Source organism: Armigeres subalbatus, chromosome 3 (genome assembly GCF_024139115.2).
Source record: "Armigeres subalbatus isolate Guangzhou_Male chromosome 3, GZ_Asu_2, whole genome shotgun sequence".
Classification (NCBI taxonomy): Eukaryota; Metazoa; Arthropoda; class Insecta; order Diptera; family Culicidae; genus Armigeres; species Armigeres subalbatus.
Genome location: NC_085141.1, coordinates 358,950,903 through 358,975,359, shown reverse-complemented (window position 1 = coordinate 358,975,359; position 24,457 = coordinate 358,950,903). Strand labels below are relative to the sequence as shown.

The 24,457-nt window shown below is 38.9% G+C and overlaps 1 protein-coding gene across 1 annotated transcript in view; it reads left to right on the top strand.

Moving 5' to 3' along the window:
- LOC134222852 (SH3 domain-binding protein 5 homolog) overlaps positions 1-24,457 on the top strand; it is a 115,454-nt gene that overhangs the window by 75,850 nt on the left and 15,147 nt on the right. Inside the window, exons 4-5 of the mRNA XM_062702000.1 lie at positions 13,814-14,110; positions 15,961-16,044. Of these exons, the coding sequence (XP_062557984.1) occupies positions 13,814-14,110; positions 15,961-16,044 (381 nt within the window). The remainder of the gene's footprint in view (positions 1-13,813; positions 14,111-15,960; positions 16,045-24,457) is intronic.

Below are 24,457 nucleotides of genomic sequence, written 5' to 3'. Positions count from 1 at the left end.
TATTTAAATGCAATGGAATTTTTCAACGAAGCAGTCGTCGATTGCAGTCGTCTGCTTGCTGGCGTTTGTTCTCCAAAACGATCCGGGTAAAGATGTTAAAGAAAAAAAAAAGACTTTTCGTTCAACGTATTGGTTGGTGTTGAACTGGGAAAGGTAGGCGAAATAAAAAAGCACTTTTAACATGCAATTCTCGCGTCAGTGACTTCGTTACATGAAGTCGGTTTGTAATGACTTGACGAACGACTTCCCTGTCGGGAGATACCATTCAGATAGGCCATCGTTAACAAGGCGAAGTGCATTGTCTTGAGGTCTTTTTATGTTTTTTTTACCGGGGTGTTATAAGCGGTGAATTACCGGCGGGAGAAAGATCGATGAACGTTTAATAGCGTACTGATAAGTTGCTTTTTCATGCTAGACCGAGTTCGGATTGGGTTAACAATTTCGGTGTTTTTAACCCAAATGTTCTGCTTGAATTGATACCTTTCGGTTCGGCACGATACACGTTTTAATGATTTCTAAACTTGCAGCACGTGAGTTTCGCCATTTATTCATTTGAACTATCAATATTTTAAAATAGCGAAGTCAATTGTCATATGACGAGTTTAGTACTTTCGATCTCAACTGTGCGGCCGTTTTCAGTGTCTTGTGAGGCCTCACAGTTGAGGTCAAAATACGTATCTACACAGATTACAAAACATGGTGGAATTAAATGGAAAAAAAGCTTAAATTTATTTTTTCTCAAAATGTAATTATTGTAGGTCAAGTTATCAAAATGTCCTAAGACATTTAACACATACGATTAGTCGATTGATACATGACACAATATATGTCTTGTACTAGAATTTCCTTTTCGCAATGAACGTGTAGCGGTGTTTCACGAAAAATACATGAGGTACAAGTTTGTACTGTTGTACGGGAGTGATACAAAAGCTATCACATCCTTCCGTCTTAACAGAAATTCTTTCTGTACTAATTGTTTACCAGCTTAAAGAAAAATAATCCTCTATACAATATCGACATTTATGTAAATCCATTGGCACTCCATATGAATTACATATTACAGTTTCCGTAACAAACTCACACATAATTGTACTAATATGAATGTAATAGTTTATTATTTGCTATGTACAATAGCAATTATGGTACCAAAAGGAAAGATTAAAATCAGGAAAGATAAAGCCGTTGGTATCCGTCGTTTGCAGATCTGTAGATTGTTATCAAGCAGTAGTTACAATGGCGAGTGAAAAAAAGCGAACCATAGACGTTACGTGTTGAAAGCATCAGCGAGGAAAAAGCAAGATTGTAATCTAATTTTTTAACCCAACCGAAGTGCATTTCGCATGCATATTATGGCCGGAGGCACGCTCCATCCAACTACCGACGATGGAGGAAGCAAACACAGTTCCGTGCCAAGATCAACGCTATTACAAGTGGCATCCCATTCTCATAGGACGTACCACTAACTACAACAATTCGGAGCTCTTGCATACATAACCGCACCGCAATGATGGTGCTGAAGAACAGAAGGAAAACGTGGGAAAAGTGCTCGACAAGCAATCTGGGACTTGTGACATCCGTGATGGAAATGAGATTTTCACACGCTTCGTATGAATTCTCGCTTACCGGCAAGTGGCTACATAAGAAGGACTAGTCGCTTTAGTTTCTCTAGCAGCCTTGACCAAACAATGATGGTAATGGTGTTGTAATGGGATTTCCGGGCGCCCAGGCTGAAATGAGGAATGGTGGAACATGGGGTGGAAAAGTTCTATAGAGAGATTAGCCATTTACCAAGTGTCGTTACCAGTTACGACAAAGTGTTGTCAAGAACAACCGTTATGAATATGTACCTAGTTTCTCAACGGAAAACCTCAGCAAATATACCATGACCTTTCAAAAGGTGAGGCAATAGCCTCTGTTAGTGCGATATAATCATGGTAGCTCGTTTTTGGCTGTTATTAATCCATCATTATTCGACTTGCTGTTCAGTACCGAGTGAAGAAGGTGCAACAGCATTAGTAAACATTGTGGGGCATCGTATATGTGTAATTTATTTGGAGCGAATTTATTGCCTGACATATTAATGAAATTGATATCATTACTTTAATTACCAATTGTTGGTGTTGGTGATTGTTGGTATGCACAGTGTTGCTTTTTGTCGATTGCGCTTTTTAATAGCATCGTTTCTGTTGATTTTTTCGCTGTAGTTTGTTTGGAGAAGACATTGGATATGAAAAGGGCCATCTTTTGAGATAATCTGTGAAATTATTAATCCACTTAAAAGTGAGATAAAAATTTTGCTTATCCATCGAAACCACATAAGAGCCTAGTGTCTTCGGGAAAGTTGTAGTGGATGGTATTTCAAGCCACTTTGCCAAAGACAACCCATACCTATGGCTTATATAGTACGAGATATGTGACGTTTTCTGTGGAGGGTTCCTAAAATCAGTTTTATGAGCATAACTTTTTTTCTATGTTTCAGGCACTTTTACCACCTTCCACAAAGTTGTTTAGCTAACAAAAATACACGATTTTGTAGAACATTGCGAAGCTTGAAATTTAAAAAAATATTTGAGAAAATGTGTTTTTGTAGGGGTGTTTTAGAATCGTGTAACTGGTTCCGGCGCAAAATAGCGCACATAACTTTTTAGTACACTGAAACTGCTGTATGTTTATTCTTGTCTAGCGATTGAAGCTTGTGTTTACACGAAGTTATATAGATTTGGAATGTCCTACTTTTTGCCTTACTCTTACACTAAGTTTATGTAAAGGCTGTAGGATAGCAATAAAAATTACCCTTTGATGGGTGGCCAATAGATAGGCCCATAGTATATAACAACTCGATGAACTGAGCTGATGTCTGTATGTGTGTATATTTGTGTGTATGCGTGTATGTATCGACATTTTATAGACACACTGTTTGGAAATTAGCAAATAACAATTTCTCAGAAAGCAGCATGGGGAATTTGAGTCAATTATTTATTATTGAATGATGATTGGTGGTGGATTGGTGGATTATAATAAACGAGAAAGGAATCATCACCGATGTGTGTACTATTCTGTTTTTTTTTTGTTTTTCTACGACTTCAAAGTATTTGTGAAAATATGTTTTCTATTGACATATCAAGTAGTTTTCTATTGATAAACGAAGTCAATATTTCGAGTATAGCGATTAATCTGGAAAACAATGTTTTCTTTTAGAACGCACCTCACCTGTTTTCTAGAATAAATAATGGAATCAAACTCCCCATGCAGTTTTCTGTGAAAAGTTGTTATTTGCCAAAATCCAAAAAAGTCTGTCTATAAAATGTTTATACATAAACACATACACACATGCACACATATACACATTTAAAGGGCGCCGCCTACAAGAAGTTGGAAGGAAGTCCTCGCCGAGACGGTCAAGGTGAGGGCACTCACGACGGAGGTGAATCTAAGGGTTAAAGAACTGGACGAGATCATCGAAGTCGAAGAACTCGTCACGGCACTGCGGCGACAGTGTGAAGTGGAGACGCCCACCGCAGCCGTTCGGCTACGGAAAGGTTCGGCTATCTGTAGCGCACGACTCCAAGGTAGTCAAGTTAGAGAGCGTCAAGGTGGGATGGTCGGTGTGCCCTGTGAGCATATACGAGCAACTTGAAGTTTGCTTCAAGTGCCTGGAACCGGGGCACAAGCAATGGGACTGCAAAGGCCCTGACAGAAGCAAACTCTGCCGACGCTGCGTATTGGAGGGACGTAAGGCACAATGCTGCACGAACCCTCCAAATTGTTTGATTTGTTCCGATGCGATGTCACCATACCTAGGAAAGTCCACCCTAGGAATGGGAGGCCACCGGCTTACTGGTGGACTCAAGCAATTGCGAACCACCGCCACGCCTGCCTACGGGCACGGAAGCGGATACAGCGAGCACGCACAGAAGAGGAGCTTCTACTTTCAAAAGTATTTTTGTTAGCCAAAAACTTTTTCGAAGGTGGAAAAAGTGCCTGAATCATAGAAAAAAAGTTATGCTCAAAAAATGATTTTAGGGACCTTCCACAGAAAACGTCATATATCTCGTAATAAATAAGCCTGATGTATGGGATGTCTTTAAAAGTGGCTTGAAATACCATCCGCTGCAACTTTCCTGAAGACACTTGGCTATCTGGTTTCGATGGATAAGCAACATTTTTATCTTCATTTTAGGTGGATTAATCATTTTAAAGATTTTCTCAAAAGAAGGTGCTTTTCATATGTTAGTCTTCTCCAAACAAACTACAGCGGAAAAATCAACAGAAACGATGTTATTAAAAAAGTGCATGAAATCAGCAAAAAGCAACACTGTGGTATGTACCTACGGAATATCAAGCATTAACTTTTTCTTTTCTGCTCTACTTAATGTGACCAGCAAGCGTCCTGCGAAACGCGAGACGCCTATCTAGATTGCGTCACTGGCTTGAAAATGAATCCTCCAAAAGTGCATTTCACATATATTTTGATACAAAGAGGCTGTATAAATTGGAATAATTTTGTAAAACGAAGATGGTCACTTAAGCTCAAAGTGTTTACCTACTTTTTTATTTTGTTGGCATTATATCTCCAATAATGACATTAACCGTCTTGCAGATGTTCTTAGGCAGATTATCATTTTCGAATTCGAACACAAAGATGCAAACTAACTCAAAGAAAGTCCAGGACCAGCCACCAAACCTATCTGCCCACAAAAAGGTCTTGCTTTGCAGCTGCGCATCTTACCGCTAGGCTAGACATAGCGTCCCTTTATATGACGTAGCTTTTTGCGATGATTTTTCTTACTTCTGACTAAAATAAAAACTACTTACTTCCGACTAAGTTGATCTACTAATAGCTAATGGTTTGAAGCATTAAACCCCAGAATATGAACATTACAATCCATATGGTTAACCAAGCACTTTTTATATTTTGAAAAACCAATATCTTCGGCTACAGTATCTATTTCCCAACTCTTTAAAAAGTTTATAAAAGCTTGTATCATGTATTGTTTTTATTATATTTTTTATTTGGGTGAGCTATGCAAATAACACTCTAATTCAAAGCATAATTAGCATTCCAGTAGAAGAGGCCGATTTCCATAGTTTGACAGTTGCGCCATGACGAATCGGACAAAAGACATTTCTATCGCCGTGGGGGTGTTCTGGTTGACCGTAGAAATGATCTTATACCAAGAAAAGAAAGGACAACTATCCGCGAAGGTCACCCGAGGTCAGCTCTGATTCCGAGAATTATCCAGGCAAAAAATATGTGGCCGCCATCTAGCACCGATCTTATTCCCTGGATTACTCAGTATTGCGCTTCACAAATTAATACAATTTATCAACGCCATTCGAGTACAGCAAGCCTCAGGCAAACATTGACCTGTATTGAAATAAAAAATGAATACAAAATTTGTGGACATTGCTCAATAGTGCAAACATTATTGAATCAAGTATAAAACTCTAACTTGTTAAGACAATAGGATAATGGTTAGAGGTACTTTGCCGTCTTGACAAAAAACTGCCGGACAGATGTGTTGTCTGAACATGGCTTTTTAGTTAAGTTCTTGCACAGATTCGGAATTGCAGACTTCTTGGATTATACAGAATACATAGGTGAAGTCTGAAGTAGAATAAGTGGAGCACGTCATATCATAATGTACACGTTCCTAAAATTATTGGAATGCCATGCTACTTGTTAGCGGCATAGATACGACCTCGGATGCTAAACTCACGCATACTAGAAACATGTGCTGTGTGGGTTTCTGTATAGTCGTAAAGAGGTCATTACGGCTTATGCACGGCGGTTGCTTGCTGGCCGCTTATCAAGCACACATATTCTAATTGGCGAGATCCGATAGCACATTTCTCGGATTCAGCGGCGGACAGATAGGCTTGGGCGACGAATCAACATAGACCGACTAGAAGATCCAGCTGTGAAGAGATCGTTCGTTAAAGAACTTGGGACTCGGGTAGAGGATGTTCTGAAAGGTGGGAGCATAGAAGAGGAGTGGGCGGCAAAGAATGCTTTTATCGAAATCGGCGAGCACAACCTGGGTAAGCTGCAGAGTTAATGGATTACTAATGTGGCCCGACGGAAGATTGAGGACCGTAGAAAAGCAAAGGATGAGGAACAGGAACAATCAGAGGCGCTACTGCAGACAGGACATGTGGGCATGGAGAAAGCATGACTACAGCAATCGGAGATTATTGCCTCAATTACTCGCTGACTTGGAGAGCTGAAATGTTGGTTCGATCACTTCGAACAGCTTCTTCAAGTCTTAAACAGTGTTCTTCAAAAAGTAGCCATCCGAAGCAAAATATCTAAAGGGGCCACAAGATCAATTGGCTGTCAGCGGAGGTGTTGAGGGCTGACCCTACACACTTAGTTTTATTTCAGCAGCTCGGTAAAAATCCGCACAGCCGTGCGTCAGCAAAATAAAAAACTAATATTCCGGCAAAATTGACGTTTGTCAGCTGATTCTAGGCAAATTATTTGCTGATTTTCAGCAACTTTGACAGAAATCTCGGCAAAAAAACATGTTTGCTGGGGCACGGCTGTGCGAATCTCGGTAAAAGTTCAACATTTTGCTGAGATCCCGGTAAAAAAAAATAAGTGTGTATGCTGTCTGTGCGAATGTTGTAGTAACTATTATGCACTATTTTGCCCCGCTCTGCATCATTCTGGAGCAGGTTAACAAATTTGAAGTGTTCCTTTATTTTTTTTTTTTTTTTTTTGTGGTGGTTACAATGGCAGCTGTCCCTTGCTATTAATCTACACTGTACCCCGCCCATATTGGCTTCTATGAGCCTCCCGTTTTCCATCATCACACAGACGTTCCTAAGCGATGTTGCTCATGTGGTCACTGTTATGGGCCGTGTTGATGAAAACAAGGATTTGTATAACAGCCCACCCTTATAAGCACTTAGTATTGTCAAACTACCATCACTAATATCAACATCACTCTTTTCTTCTTCTTTACCTTTACAAAAGTATATAAGTTGTTCTGCCACTACGAATCATTTCACTCAGTATAAGCAATGAAATCACGCATCATATTCACCTACTACTAATATTACGTTAATGTTAACATAGTCATCATGATCACCGAAAATTATTGCGGTCACTATTACCGTATCGTTCTTTCTTCACATTCACAACTTCTCCACTATCTTAACTCCCTTAAGCAGGAAACCAGCCTCAGAAACGAGTCACCGAAAAATCACCAAACGGTCAAAACCAAATTATTAAATTGTCGGCACCATCTTTGTTCATAATTCCGTTCAACCTTTCCAAATTCACGTCACGACTTATACTATGTTCACACTAGGGCCTTGTAACATGTTATTCGGCTATATTGATGAGCTTTCTTTTGTCGATAATTTGAATAACATGTTATTCAGGCCGTAGTGCAAACATAGTATTAATAAGTATATAAGTCACTGCTTACGATTTTGTTGAACATATATTGCAGTCGTGTGTTTAATGATGAGTCGATTCACTTAATTCACTTCACCCATGACTGCCAACACCGCTACATCAATTTTTACATCAACTATATTTTGCACTTCTCAGTAACCATCCTAAACAACACTTCAGCATAATTTTCCACCTATTTCCTAAATAAATTTTTAGGTTATTGTTTTGATATAATATACACACACACTCACAGAAACATATATACGTTTTTCACAAATGTGCATATATATATATATATATAAACAAAGTACGGTTATCATTTACAAAGTAAACACATATGATATATACATTTACGCAATGGAATTGGAATGGGGAATTATAAGTTATTTGCACTTACCATGCATGTATTCTTTCTATCTACTTACCACTTATTAGCTTTAATAAGTGTTTACCAGATTTCAGATTCTTCCGATTTCTGACGATATTAGTAGGATCATGCTGCATTTGGTGTTGGCTCGGAGTCTTCTCAATTTCGAAGCTCCATCATAATTTATTATAGTTGAGATCGGGTTAGATGGTGAGGAAAATAATGAAAAGAATGGATATTAGTAAATGTCATTTTATTATTTATGAGGTTCTTTTAAATGGGATTCTCAAATTAGTGTAGTGTTATATTTAATATCAGTCGGATTTAATTAAGTAGCTTATTTTTTCTAATTTCAGTTAGAGATTTATATAATAAGTGATTAATTTGGTTACAGCATAGCTGGGCCTTTCGACGATAATATCGATTTATTGAATAATTTTTCCTCAATGTGGTCCACGTTGTCTTGTAACTGATCTAGCAGGAAATAATTAGCACTCCATTTTATAACTTATTTTTAACATAAACGTTGACTACGATAAAATTATGAGAAGTCTCTTCTAAAGTAACTCTCTAGTACATGATGCTAGACTTGGATCAGCTAAATAGTATCTTCAAAACTATGTCGCATAGGACATTAAGCTACGGAGCCAATGTTGAATACATTCAAATGAATTATAGATTGTTGTGAAAGGAGGTGTCTGTATCGATTATCTATTTTGACATTATTCAGTTACAACACAATAGGAGGCTAAGCACAATTGACTGACTATTAAAAGGCTCTTTATTCAATAAATTCAGTCGAATTGTACCACACCTCCCTTAGCTTCTATCCGCGACATGTAGCACGCACCCTGTCGGTCATTGAGGAAACCGAATAGGAGTATACGAACTTACAATTCAATTCCCATAATCTACACCACTTTCTTCATGTGTATTCAAATAGATTCCAACCCCAGTTCGTAGACTCCTACCAGCACAGATTACAATTCTCCTAGAATATATCAATATTTGTGGAGAATCATAATCCAAAGCCCAGGGTAAATTTGAAGTGTTCCTTTATTTGCTATTTATTGACTACGGAAGGGATTTCTGTTGTCTGAATCACGCAAATCTATGTGGCGCCCAGGGATGCAAGAGATTTTCAGATAGGGTCGGAGCTTTGTCTGACCCCATTCGGATAGTCGCTGATGTGAGGCAAGAATACGTTTTCATCTCCACTGTTACTTCATAGCGTAATCGATAAGATCTTGGTGGGTGAGATCGACCGTCGTGTACCATATCTTGAGTTGCTTTGGAAGCGTTGTGAAACATCTGGACAACTTTGATTTGGCTAATGATCACGAGACGCTATATCAGTGGTGCGAATTCTCAATCTCAGTGACTGAAATTTGTTGGATATTGATACCATTCCCTCTTCACACTCACTCCCTAGTAGTGAAAACTGAAAACGGTTAGCAGCAACAATCAAAGATAAAGTAAACAAAAGACCTCTCTTCTCATTGCACACGCAGCCCGCACTGACAGTCTATTCAGTTCACTCGCTGCTTTGTGAATGCGACGGCCCTATATAAATGCATGGGTGAATACTATCACTTGAAAGACAATGACAGGAAATTTGTGCCGAATGATCATCAGCTTCAGCCCGCTGTAACCGAGTTTGCTAAGCTACTCCTGCTTTGTTGTTCTGACTGAAAGGCACCGTCATAGGCAAAAAGGAGCAGAGAAAAATTCAAAACAAAAGAATCACACTCAGCAGGCATTGTTGATAAATTTCACCACTGATTAGTACTGCGACGCTTTTTCATGCGGAGTAGGCTCAACTAGCTGACCGTATGCTTTTTTGCGGCAAGTCTCACAATCAACGTCAGCAGGACCAGGTGGTTGAGTGTCTACGGAAACATCCCCTCAAACATTGCAGTAGCCGGACAATCGGAGGACGTATTGTTGTGTATAGGCTAATGTCGAATTCGTTTTAAAAAAGTTCCAACCTAGGTTGGAACCAGTTCCAACCTAAGTGCTGTCAAAGTGTTTTTTTTTTATTCGCTCAGGTTGGAGCTAGGTTCGCACTAGTTCCAACCCCAAAGCTGTCGGGTTCCCCAAAGCTGTCGGGTTCGCACCGGGTTCACCAATACAACAGTACTTTAACTGTCAAAACCATGTGAGTGGGTGGGGCTGGGCGGAATAAACAAGCAGAAGGGAAAAACGAAACTGTCTGTTATTCAAATAAAATGCGCGTTGAAATATTTTTTCAGAAATTTCGTTATATTTGTTATTGTAGTTTTGAATGAAATTAATCCGGTACTGTTGTCTAGATTTAGTTTTAAAAATATTTGTTAGGGAAGTTATTCATATGTTCATTCAGGGTTTTCCTCATAGATTGTGTCCTAAATTAGGTCGGTGGATGGAATTAGTTTGGGAATTACCCTTGAAACCCGTTCACAAAATCCGCTAAGAATTGTCAGACAAATATATTTGAGGAATACCGAATAGAATTCTTCTCAAATAATATGCAGAATTTCTTTTGAAATTATTCCAAAAACTCTTTCATGCATTTCAGAATTTAATCCCAGTAATTCTTTCTTGAATTCTTATATGCATTCATTGGCGATATCTTTCAGGCATTCCTCCATATTTTTTTTCCAAGAGATCCCTTCAAGATGAATTCCTTTGAAAATCTTCTAGGAATATCTTTGAATACTGTTCCAGGATTTTCTTTGAAAGTTGCTCCAGGAATTAATTTGGAGGAATTCCTCTGAAAGTTCTTTGAGGAATTCCTCCGGAAGTTCCTTGAGGGATTCCTCCGGAAGATCCTTTAGGAACTCCTCTGGAAATTTATTGAGGAATTCCTCCGGAAGGTCTTTAAGGAATTTCTCCGGAAGTTACTTGAAGAATTCCTCCGGAAGTTCTGAGGAATTCCTCTGGAAGGGAAGGAGCTCTTCTGGAAGTTCTTGGAGGAGTTCTGCCAGAAGTTCTTCCTAGAAATCCTCCGCAAAATCCTCCAGGAATTCCCCCGGAAGTCCTTCACGAGTTTCACCGGAAGCTAAAACAGAAATTCTTACGGAAGCTCCTCCAGGAAGCAGGAAGTTTTTCGAAGAAATTCCTGAATGAATTAGTGGAGGAATTCCTAATGAACTTTCGGATGAATTCCTGGAGGAGTTTCCGGAGGAGTTCCTGGTGGAGCTTCCGGAGGAAATCCCGAAGGAACTTCTGGAGACAATCCTGAAGGAACTTTCGGAGGAAATCCTGAAGAAACCTTCGGAAGAATCCTTCAAGGAACTTTCGTAAGATTTCCTCAAGGAACATGTAGAGATGAAACCTGAAGGAACTTCCGGAGCAAAACGTTGTTATGTTTTCTATGTTGGACTATTGAAGAAAAGGAATTTCAGAAGGAAATCCTAGCATTAAGGTACTTCACAACTCAGGGATATGGTCTACGGATTTTTCCCCCTGTATTTTTACATATGTTTTCAGGATTTGGGCACGGAAAATCAAAATCCCGGCCCCATTGAAAATCCGGCGGAAAATATTCCCGATGTGTGCGGCTACCTTTATAAGGAGGGTTGGCGAGGAAAAAAATTAGCGTATCCTGGAGAATTTTTATTACATGCTTCTGAGTGTTTAAAAAAAAAAAACTTGCAGAAATAGTGATTGGAATTTCAATATGATTTATTAGATTAATTTTTGTAGAATAGAAAATCTCCTTTACATGAATTCTATACGGAATTCTTCGTATAAAAATGTGCACGGCATTATAGAATATAAATAATTAAATACATATTTCCGCCGCCCAAAATTAAATTTCATTATCCGCAAAAACAGTTCACGCACTTGAACATTTTTACTTATCATGATCTGATTAGTCAAGGCCAACGCACTGCTAGTGCACTGGATGTCCTGGATCATATGTTTCAAATTAAAACAAACACGATAATACGCACACCAACATATCCAATGACAGATGGACCTGAAAATGTTTTTTTTATTCAGGGTTCGGGTTGGCACTGACCCAGGTTTTAAAACGAATTCGACATAAGATAACGTAGGGGAACTGTTCCGTTTTCCATCTCACTATACATATATTCATCTCATCGCGAAACAAAGAAATTCCGCACCAATTTCGTCGCTTCTTTTTGCTAACATGCATGCTCACTGCTGAAAAAAATCACAAAAATAATAAACAAACAAAATACCTTTTCATTGCTTTGTTTTTCGTGAGACCAATATCGGAGCTATGAGATGAAGTCCAGGAGCAGTAACCCTATATGATGTCTAAAATTTATAATTCGAACGGCCTTACAGCTGGATATCGTGTTCCGACATAGAAGCATAAAAGCTATCAAGTGTCAATAACAATAGATATTCGAGAAAGTGGATGGAAAAAGGTCCGCCACAAATTTCAAGGGAGCTTAGACGGAATCTGTAAGCAAGAGTCTCCTTTAATATTCGTGAACTGATATGATATAGAATATTTATGCTGATAGAGATATATGCTCATTATTTCATTTAAAATACTATTGACACAAATTTATGGTCTATGATTGATATATTTCGTACCAAAACGGAAGGAACTGACAAGAGACAAAGGAAAGGTAACATTTCTAATACAATAGAATTTTTTTTTTATTTTAATAATTTTAACCATATATTTTTAGCCACCCACGATTTGTACAATCACATATGCTATGCTATGATTGATATATTTCGTACCAAGGTAAAAAAACACTGATATAATGTTCAAAATTTGAAAAAAAAAAATTAATGAAATTTTTTTTGGAAAAACACATTTGGAATTTAAGCCTCTGGAATAAGCTACATATTGGTAAATGACCCAATAATGAAATAATAGTTTCAATACCTGAACATGGCGTTCCCCTGCAGTGGCGTTTCCCTAACCTCAATCTACCTGTGCACTGGATTGAAATTTAGGGATTTAGTGTGCAGAAATGCATAGAATAATTAGATTCTGATTAGTTGAAACTATTCTGATAGTTTTATTTTTCATTTGGGCAGTCAAAATGTAAACATTTTCAGTGCACAACAGTTAAAAAGTGAGGTTTTGCGTGGTCACGGATTCGCTGTGCAATTTTTATTAATAACGGAGTACCAACTACAAATTTTACGATCATCAAGATGAAGCTCAAGGTTTAATGTTGCATGCAGAAAGTACAAAGTTAATCCATGCCTAAAGTAGATAGTACTAAGGGTACAAGTTTATTGTAGCAATTAAATTTTGTTCCTACATTGGCCTAAGGCAATATTAGAAATTCTATGAAGTTCATTGGTGGGCAATAAGGTTAAATAAGAATCTGTATTTCTTGGTAGTGCGACATTTATAATTTGACCAAACATACATTCTATGAAATTTTGATGGGCAAAACTTAATTAATCGTAGAATATGGAATGTATATGTTTTAACAAATTCTACTTCACATGGGTATCTTCTTCGAGTGCTTTAATGACGAATTCGTGTATTAGCTTATCCCTTATCAGTCAGTTCAATTGTTTGGGAAGGAAATTTACAACAGACGTCAATATGTCAAAACCTCGCTAATAAAGAGTTTGGCGCAGAATCAAGTCCATTAGTGTAGGAGATACCAAGCTCGAGTGTGGGATTAGGAATTATCACAGAAATCAAACGTCTATGTTATCAGCTTGAATTTTGTATTGGAAAAACTGATACCTATCATACATAATAGAAAACGTTCGGGTTACCTCGCAAAATATATGGAGAAATATAACTTTTGTTGTAATTGTGCTCTAAGCCTTCTCTTTTGGTTGAAACAATGCACGGAGAATAACTCAACCAGTATTAGAGTATGTTATCGGGAGTAAAAACTTGACATATAAATGGCGACCTCGTTCCGTCTGTTCATGGCATTCATGCGTTCCATTATGCCATACAATTACACGGAGCAATCATTGTATAATTACAGCAAACATCATTAAGTCGAACTGAATCATATTGTTCTCCGCCGCAATTGATGCTATCACTATAAATTATTCATCCTCATCTTCTCTTCTTTTTTTTCCCTCGCTTTCAGGAAGCCAAATCAACCTTTCGGATTCTGATGAACGAATCCACCCGGCGGCTGAAACTGTCGTCCAAGAAACTGGGCAGCTGCATCGACAAGGCGCGGCCGTACTACGAAGCGCTGGAAAAGGCCAAAGCGGCCCAGCTGGAATGCCAGGCAGCCGCGATCAAGTTTCAGCGGGCGAACGAGATTCACGCGGCGGCAAAGGAAACGGTGGCCCTGGCGGAGCAGCGCTTCATGAGCAATTCGCACGAGTGGCAGTTCGATAATGCCTGGCAGGAGATGCTCAATCATGCCACGATAAAGGTGCGCTTATGGTTAATGATAGTATAGTTGATAGTGGTTTCATGGCGCTATGTACCGTGTGGGGATGCTACAGACGGCAATAGTAGTTGTTAAATTGAGCGAAACTTTGATTATGTATTGATAGCAAATTTACCATTGATGCCGATATCGATGAAGCTTTCTTTCATTTCATTTGAACAATTTTCTCACAAGTACGATTCAATTCAGTTTGAATGACATTATGCGAGGATCTTTTTTGTAAAATGCAATTTTGTGTCGTTTAATTAAATTAACAACAAAATTTTCATAGTGTCATTATGATCAATTAATTATGCCTAACGGGGTTCTTCAGTTAGTCTTGCGAGCAGGGATATGAAAAATCAAATTTTTAAATAATCGAGGATAAGCAACACTCTCATGAGAGAATTATTTCATGAGAAGTTATCAAATGATAATTTCAAATTGGAATTTCCAATAATTATCGTATGAGAATAATTCAGCACAACCCTGATTTTTTTGGCGCCTTGGGCATAAAGTGTATTCATGGTACTTGTCACACAAGATCGATAATTTGTGCAATGGCAGGCATAGAAAAGTAAGTAAATCGGGTCACCAAGCTCTTTTCGAAAATAGTGTAATACTCGAGATAAAAGTGATTTTGAAAACTCTCGTAGTACCTACAATCTACTATAGAAACGCTCCCGAATTTACCTTTAGGACGTAATCAGTTGCATTTCGGCTAAAATGCTATTTGAGCCCCCTACTGGTTTTACAACTCGTGTTTGAGTGATAAAATGGCCTACTTTTTACAAATACTTTTCGAACCTGTTCTTCCTTTGATGCCAGTATCCTTTAAAAACTTTCAATACTGGTAATAAACATATTTTCAGAAAGTACACTACATACGTATATAATTCTACAAAAGATTTTACTCGTTGATGAGGCATTTCAAAAGTTGTACTTGTATAGTCTTTTGTGAAACGTATGTTTATGCGCAATGTTTTATATTTTTTTCATTTTTCACATACCACTCGTTAGAATATTTTCATTATTCTGTACGGATAAGTCCTTAAATGCTGATTTTATGGCAGCGAATGTCATGAATGCTCTAAAAATGCCACTTTTAGGTAAGAAAGGATAATACAAATGAAGAAAGACTATGTTAATAATGCTGGAAGTAAAATTTAAATCTTAATTAGAAGTCACATATTTGTTCAGTCTGATCGAAAATATTCATGACAACAACCATAATCAATAATGCCAGAAAAAAATTTGCCATACCTCGTATGGTGCAAGCCTCATACCATCAAAACAGTGCTGTAGTGCTGCATAACCGTGACTCGAATTCCACCCAGCTCTAATGTGAAATTAAAATTCGAAATCACACAACAAATCCCCGAAGTTTTTGCTCGTGACCGCGCTTCGATTTAATTTTTGTTTGTTTGCTTTGGTAAGGCGAAACCGCTGCGACGTGTTCTGGTTTGCCAATTGAATTGACTCATAAAAATCTGTTTGGCGTCTCTTTTTATGGGAGCGAAATCTAAGTTCATGACTGTAAAACTATTTGAATGATGGTATTAGATGTTTGTGCAATTATCCGTAGGTTTATATAGAATACCCATATTTCATACGTACAAAATTACGTGAAGCTATAGATAACATTGTTGGACCACATCACATCTTCAGAAGGCCCTTTTGCAAATCTTAAAAAAAAAACCAAAATGTGTCGTATCGTAAAAAGAAGGAATTCCAATATGAGAGAAACCCATGAAACCACTTGCAAAATGAAATTCTTTGAATTTCCTTGTCGGGTCGAATGCAACGGAAGAAAAGTTTTCAAAAGCTTTGTTCATTTTTTTTTTCATCCACAGGTTATGGACGCCGAAAAGCAAAAGGCAGAAAGCGGAGCTGAACACCAGAAGAAAGCAAAAGTATTCCAGGAAGCAGAACTGAAAGTAAGTGTAGGTGTGCATGAAGTGGGGTGAAAGAAAGTTGTTCTAAAAATCAACAACAGCATGCTGCCAGGATTGGCAGGCTTATCAAATTAATCTTGACAAAGTTATTACACAATCCAATTTATATGAGGCACTCGATTGGAATTTGGCTCGTAAACAATTGCCGGCAAAAATCATCGCTTTTCAACTCAACTTTTTCTTCTCTTATCTGTTTGCTATGTGGTAATGCTGTTAGCTATTACTTTTCAGGTTTTAAACGAGCTGGTGCTCCATTCGACTTCAGATAAAATAATTTTGATCAATTTCGGTATATCATTTTGTTTTGTTATTCCTTCTTTTTCTAGACTCTGCGAACTTGTTGCGTATGGCAATGACGCAGTTGACTTTCAATTGTTTTTTTTATGCATTTCTATAGTTATTGACTATCAATGCCAACTAATGCATCATTTTTACACCTCAGGTGATCAATTTTTCGCTCTTAGAGGACAAGAACAAGCTGGTTATGATGAATTATAATTTACGATTATTCCATAAAAATGTGAGTTATGAAAAGAAGTTGTTACTTCATCGTAAATGGTTTAGCTACCAATTAGCCTAGCACAAACGTTAACCGATTTGGCTAAAATTTTGTCCATGGCATCGGGCGTTAAATAGAACGGAATAAGAAGGCGGCCTATAAAAAAAAATGAAAAAGATGTCACCCCATTTCGTCGATATTAGTCGATTGGTATCTAATAAAACTAGTTTCCGGTCCTTCTATATGAAGTTTGTTTTTGGAGCGATAGCCTTTACGTACACTTAGTGTACGAAAAAGTCAGAAATGGAAGATATCCGAATTTAATGAAAATAATTACACTACGTATTGATCGTATCATATTTTCAAATATTCATACGATAAATGGCTTGTAAAGTAAGGGAATTTTATTCCCACGTCGTACTCGACACCCTGACTTGGATCGTGTTTTTATTTACAACCTTTTCCTATCAACACCAACGTTCGGATCGCTTTCACTTAAGCATACGAGAGTTGATATTTCTACAGTGTCCATTCAGAAATATGAAACACATAACCGAATGCCGCGCCTGCAACTGTAACTACCTATTTATGCAATGCAATTTACACCGTATAGCCATACCTTGCTGGTGGAATGCTACTGCTTCATGGATGGGTTAATATTTCTTTCTTATTTTGTTGTTATCGAACTGCCCTGCCGCAACTGGATGGCGTTGAACACCAGCCGGACAACAACAGATGTAAGGTGTGTGTAAGTCAGCGCACCCTTCGGAGCAGCCAACGTCTGATAAGGTGCAATCAGTAGTGCGGCGTATTTTCACCAACTGTGCAACGCGACGCCTGGATACTTTTTCCGGCTCCGACTGTGCTTTGCATAGCACTTTGAATTTGCTGTAAGTCCGTTCGGGCTGTTGAAGAGGGATTTATGGTTGGTCGCCCATGCACGTGCACCCATGCGCAACCATGTGAGCATGTGCATATTTTGAGATCGCCTTTGTTCGTCACGTTTGTTTATCGATGTTCGGTGGTGTCAGACTCAGGTCATTCGATATATTTTCAAAAATACCTTTGCAGAAATGCACTTATAAGGGATCTGCTCGAGCTATTCGATACTTTCTCACGTCTGTGGTAGACGAACAGGTGATAGCCTCTGCAGCGTTGCCTTTCGTTCTCAAATTACGATTTTGGTAATCGCCGTCCAACGTCCAATTCTTCTTGATGTGTAGTTTGATTTTCATAAGTAGCACTGCAATTCATGAATAAGACTAGCTACGTGATGCAAGATAAGTATATTTGACACAAATTCAGGAACTGTTTTCTCCATGTGGGAATAAAATTCTAATCGACCAAAAGATCAGTTAATCCGAACGACATTTCCAGCCGCATGCCCATATTTCGGCCAAATAGCAATTTCAGCCAGTTCAGTCTAAAGAAATTTTCGCCAATCTTCATTTCGGCCAAATGTCATTTTGGCCAGATGACTTTCGACCTAATGATTTGCTCGGCCAAACAACTTTCGGCCTTGTGGCCTTCAGGCAAACAGCCCTTCTAATTTTTTTAACGAAATTATGTCAAAGATACGAAGAATTCAATTAATGCGTGCATATTCTACACAATTTACTCAAACGCATAAAGCCGAAATAATCATTTCGACGATCGCGCGATTATTCGTGCATCGAATGACCGGATAGGTAATTTGGCCTAATGCTGTTATTGGCTGAAATGTTCGGCGCGTTCGGCCAAATAATAGTTTCAGCCAAATGGGCCAAAAAAATTATTTGGATTACATCGGGAAAACTAAGAATTTCTACAGACAATCCGTTGAAATTTTCATAAAAAATTCTACAAGAAGATGTTCAAAATTTGCAGGGATATTTTTTTTAAATTTTCATGGATATTTCTTTGGAAAGTGTACTTGAATGCTTCAAAATTTACACAGAAGTTTTTTTCTCCAAAATTTTAACGAAAAATTCCCATATTATTCATATTTTATCGAAAAATTCTCTAGAGTCTCAACGGGATGCAGGGCTGGTAGCGAGTCACTTTTTAGTGACTTGGTCACTATTTTGAGCCAAGTCACTAAAAAGTCACTATTTGCATCCAAAAGTCACTAAAGTCACTATTTTTCGGAAAATGGTCACTAAAGTCACTATTTTCGCACCGCCGTTTGTAAAAAAAGTTCAAAATAAAAATCCTTTGTACCTATCATTATCATCAACCAAATCAAATGTAAATCTGTTAGCAAAATATACAAATTGCATCAAGTGTATTGTGGAAATCGCCAGGTTACTTACAATTCGTGTAAACTATGATCTTCTTCTCCATGAATAAAGGTTGTTAAAATTAGAAGTGCTGAAAACAAGAGTTGAGGAGTACTGGAACCAGGCTTTTTAATTCAAAAACGATTGTGCGTAAATACCCTAAGGTGATTAAAATAATGAAAATAGCTTTAGCTGCATCCCGTGACAACAACGTCGAGCGAGGTTTTTCTACGCCAGGGAGAATAATTAACGATAATATGGTGTCGATGACGTAAAGTTAATTAAAATCGTTTATGATTGTGAAATCCGTCTTGTGATCCTTCATGATTCAATAATAGTCTCGAAAACAAAAATTCAAAAGCAAGATAAGTCAGAATTAATTCTGCATTGAGGAAACTGATCGCAAGAATTTTAATCAAACCCTTTATTGAAGTTTACCACAAGAAATCGTCATAAATTTCTAATGAAAAATGTTTTGTGCAATGTGCGGCAAAGTGGGTTCGAACCATGGACGTCGGGATCGAGAGGCCTGTATGCAGACCACACAGCGAAGCTTGGGCATACGTTTAGACAACTCCGTATACAATGCGCAGGATTGTAACGACTATGCGGATTTCGCGGATTTGATGCGGATTTTAAGGCTTCGCGCGGATTTATTTTTGGGTGGAAATTCAATAAATAAGAAGCATAGGGTTTTGTTTTCGATAGCGAAATGTTGTTGAGAAGAGGACTTCACGTTTGAAGTCTTTGCTTACCCAATTATTTGGATATTTTCCATTATTGAATGCATTATACTCTTGAGCACTCGTTTAACAAGCATTATAAGGGTAAGAAATTCACCAAATAATATCTACAGGAATTCTCAGGTTCTGTCTCATTTGGAGAATTAAACTTAAAAGTGACAGTTCGAAAATTAGCACATAACCCAGTCATAGAAATGGCTGGTGCTACCCAGCAATTCCAATAAGACATCGATGCAAAATGATTCGATATCTGTCAAAAGTAATCTTGCTCTGCGAGCAGGGTTATTTGATAATTATTGAAATGTCACTTTTAAGTTTAATTTCAGTTTAATTCTCCAAATGAGACAGAGCCTCAAAGCGACTTTCACCGGAATTCATGAATAAATCCGCTTGTAATTCAGTAAGATTTTTTTCAGGGATTCCCGGAGATTTTTTTACCAGAAATAACGTTGCAATTCCCGCGGAAATTCCTGAAGGACAGCAGGAATGTCTGTAAAATATTCCGCCTTGAATTTATGAAAAAAAAAACAATTTCCGGAAGCTTTTGTGCTGACATTCGCCATCAGATTTCTGTTTAAATTTTCGTTTGATCTCTTGGAGATTGATTTCACAAGAATTGAAGTATTTTCCGCACAATTTCTGAAAAAAAACCTAAAGGTTTTCACAAGGCTTTCCACAGAAATTTAACTTCTGCTTAAATTTCTGAAAAAAAAAATCTTCAGAGTTTTCCAAAACTATTTCTGCATCAAATTCAAGATTTTGGATCACATTTTACGAAACTTGAGCAATTTTGTTAGATTCTGAATTATTTCTCTCTGGATATAAATCCAAATAATTTTCATATGAATAATGAATTCAAATAATTTAAATAATCAGTTTTACTTTACTTTACTGGATGAGAAAACGTTCAGTAAATTGTGATAACAAAAATTGATATTTTTCGCGCAATTTGGATTTCATGCCGTGCGGTAATGTCGCGTATTTGATTTCAGTCGGCGCGGATTTGGCGCCGGTCGAAACTTAGGTATGTAAAATTCATGTTATATCTGAGTCCTGGTTATTTTTTTTTTAATAAAATCGGTTCACGTGCAAACGAGATCAGGGGCTCGAATGGCAAATGGACACTGTATGTATTTAAATTTGTTATTAAGAAAAATGTTGTTATTAATTATTTAAAATCCCTCTCCCTAGTTACTGTGAAGATGGGCACGGCCAGCAGTAGTAATTCTCATGCTTTTGTAATTTTTGTCTTTTCTTGATTTCTTATAGCATTCTAGATAAGGATTTGAAAAAAATATATATCACTAGTTTTCAATCCACTACGAGTTACACAGAGACAATGCAAATACAATTCAGCTCACTACCTCTGGTTAATACTTCATACAAAAGTCACTATTAGGCAGGCTTGCAAATATTCGACAGCACTCGATGATGGTGATGTTTTTTCATTTCATTTTTTTATTTTCTTCCTTCCATGAAATCGATCTCACATTCCCGAAGAGGGAGAGAGGTAAACAACAGAACTCACATAACCCAGTGCGCCACGAATATGAAATTCACCACAGTTACAAAAAATCTTCACGTTTTTATATGGGCCACTCACATTCATGCAGTAACGCACGAACTAATGGGTCAAACACAATTGGTACGTTTGCGTGCGTTTTGACAGTTTTCCCATGGGAAAACTGTCAAAACGCACGCAAACGTATCAATTGTGTTTGGCCCATAAGCAGCCTGTCAGAGCGACTTCTGTTGGGTTGATTGGTAAGTTGAATGGTTGGTGCTGGAATGATTTTTTGACTGCCCCACAGTCGCACTCACGACGGCGGCGATGAGATTGACCGTAGAATATGCTGAGATCCATGTATTTCACTGCATTGACTTTGACATATTTCAACCCTGCTATTAGGTCACTTTTTCTGCATCTGAAAGTCACTATTTGGTCACTTTTTTAGTCATCGTTGGTCACTAAGTCACTATTTTGAACGGCATTTATCGCTACCAGCCCTGGATGCTTTAGGGCAGCGGTTCTCAACCTTCAAACTTTTACATCCTTTGAGGTACCCCCCATTTTTTCGGTGTGAATGAAAATAAGCCTAATTCATGAGATATATGGAAAATGGAGTAGGCTTTCGAGCATCTCGAATGGAAGCTTCCGAGCCTCTTAAAACTAGGCATGAGTATTTTTAAATTACGTTTCTGAGCCTCTTGAAAGCAGAATAGTCTTCGAAGAAGAATTCCGAGTCTCTTAAAGGAAAGCTTCCGAGCCTTTTGAAAAGAAACTTCCGAGCCTTTTCAAAGAAGGCCTCCGAGCCTCTTGAAAGCAGGCTTCCGAGCATTTTGGGAGGACGCTTATGAGACCCTTGAAAGCAATCAAAAGAATTCCAATGCAAAGCTTACGAGCCTCTTGAAAGGAGGCTTCCGAGTCTCTCGATTGGAAGATTCCGAGCCTCTTAAAACTAGGCATGAACAAGACGTTTCTGAGCCTCTTGAAAGCAGAATAATCTTTGAAGAAGAATTTCGAGTCTCTTGAAGGAAAGCTTCCGAGTCTTTTGGAAGAAGCCACGGAAATACACCTGGTTCTTCGGAATTACCACGAAAAATTTTGTGAACTTCTACAAGTTATGAGAAAGTTTATGAGAAAGATGTCGGGTCGAAAAGGTGCCAAAGAAGCCAAAAGTGGTTCCAAAAATGCACGGTCGAAGGATAAGCCTGCGGAAGTGATCGATATCGACGGTGAAAACAATGTAGTGGTGGTGGTCACGGATGAAGCGAACCAGGTCGATAAATCGACAAGCGATCAGCAGGTGCAAAGCTGCACGTTCTGTCAGGATGTAGATAACAACGAAATGGTCCAGTGTGACAAGTGTGACAGGTGGATTCATTTCGCCTGCGTCGGGGTCTCAGAAGAAATCGCGGATAAGAGCTGGAGGTGTCCCAAATGTGCTGTCACAACTGGACTCCAGCATCCATCGTCCTCTGCTTTAGTCCCCCCTTCTCGTGGATCTACAAATCCTGCCGTTCAGAAGTCATCCGCTACGAATGAAGTGCCTATGTCCAAAGCCGCGACTGGAATCGCTCAACACTTTCGTGTACATACGCTGTCGGAGCCGATAGTGGGTCGTCGGACTACCCACGGAATCGAGCATCACGACATGAAAACGCCCTCTGTAACGTCATCGTCCTCGCGGAGATCCCTACTTCAATTACAACTTAAACGGCTGGAGGAAGAACGTGTATTCGAGGAACAGCTAGTGGCTAAGCATCGGGCCTACTTGGACAAGAAATATGAACTTCTGGAGCAGTTCCACAGCCAAACTGGATCCGAGCGTAGTGGATCACAAGATCGTGTTAGGCAGTGGGTTCAAGATACGAACGATGTTCGTACCGATCAAGGGCTAGATCATCGTATGACAGAGGTATTTGAACCGCAGCGGCACTCAACGCAGAACTTCTCTTCTCAAGCTCAAATTGGATCTGATCGAGCTGCATGTCAGCGAAGAAATGAAGATATAGCAGCGCGTCGTGAGCAATTCGTTCAACCGTTATCGAGCGGTAGGTGTCTTGCAGAATCATGTGAGCGACTAAGTCTACAGCAACGAAGAAATGTGCAAGAAACTTTATTTTATTATAATCTTTATTAAAGAGGTTTTTAGCCCAAGGCTAGTTCACCTCCTAATGCAAGAAACTTGTTTCCAAACGGGCCGCCAAGAAGATGACCTTGAACCATGCTCATTTTCTCGCCAGCAGTTGGCCGCATGCCAAGGAATCTCTAAAGAGCTCCCCAAGTTTTCCGGCAAGTTCGAAGAATGGCCAGTCTTTTTTTCCATGTTCAACAGCACAACCAACATGTGCGGCTTCACAAATGAAGAAAACCTTATTCGACTTCAGAAGTGTTTAGAAGGAAAAGCGTACGAAACGGCCCGGAGCCTACTAATGCACCCGTCGAATGTCCCCGCTATCATGCGTACTTTGAAAATGAGATTTGGACAACCCGAAGCTGTTGTCCACTCACTGATACAAAACGTAAATTCCCTACCAGCAATACAAGAGGACAAACTGGAAACGCTGGTGGATTTGCAGTACACGTGCAAAATTTCTGCGCTACTGTGAATGCTTACAAGCTTGAGGATTACATGTACAATGTCTCCCTCTTGCATCAGTTGGTGGCCAAGCTTCCGTCCTCGCTAAAACTAGACTGGGCAAGACATCGTCAAGCACTCCAACGGGTCAACCTGGCGACCTTCAGCAATTGGACTTACTCGCTGGCTGAGGCAGCTAGCACGGTTGTGGTACCGATCGGCTCGAATGAATCGAAGCGAGCATCCAACGATGGTCGGGAAAACAAGAAATCGAAAGCGTTCTTAAACGCCCATTCTGAGACGCTGTCAGATGTCGGCGATGGACCGAAAGCTTCCAGTCCCAAGGTAGCTTACTTAGTACACAGGCGTGTGCCAGTCCAAGGAAAGTTGGACGGTGTTTCTGAAGATTGCATGATATGTAAGGGAGGATGTAAATCAGCATCTAAGCAATTTATGTAACTATCTCGAGAATCAAGATGGGCGATCGTAAGGAAATTCAGGCTTTGTCGAAGCTGTCTTCGTCGTCATAAAGGAGGATGTGATGCAAAACCGTGCGGGCGTGATGGCTGTACATACAAGCACCATGAGTTACTACATAATAGCCAGATAACTAGGTCATTTGATCGATCTGCGCCAGGACCGTCAAGTCTACAAACTACGGCTGCGAGCTTGCCCACATCTGATGTAGACAATGCAATGCACGACTGTAACAATCATCAGGTGAAATCGAGTGCAGTGCTCTTTCGCTATTTGCCCGTAGTACTCAGCGGACCCAAAGGATCCATCCGTACCTTCGCTTTCTTAGATGAAGGT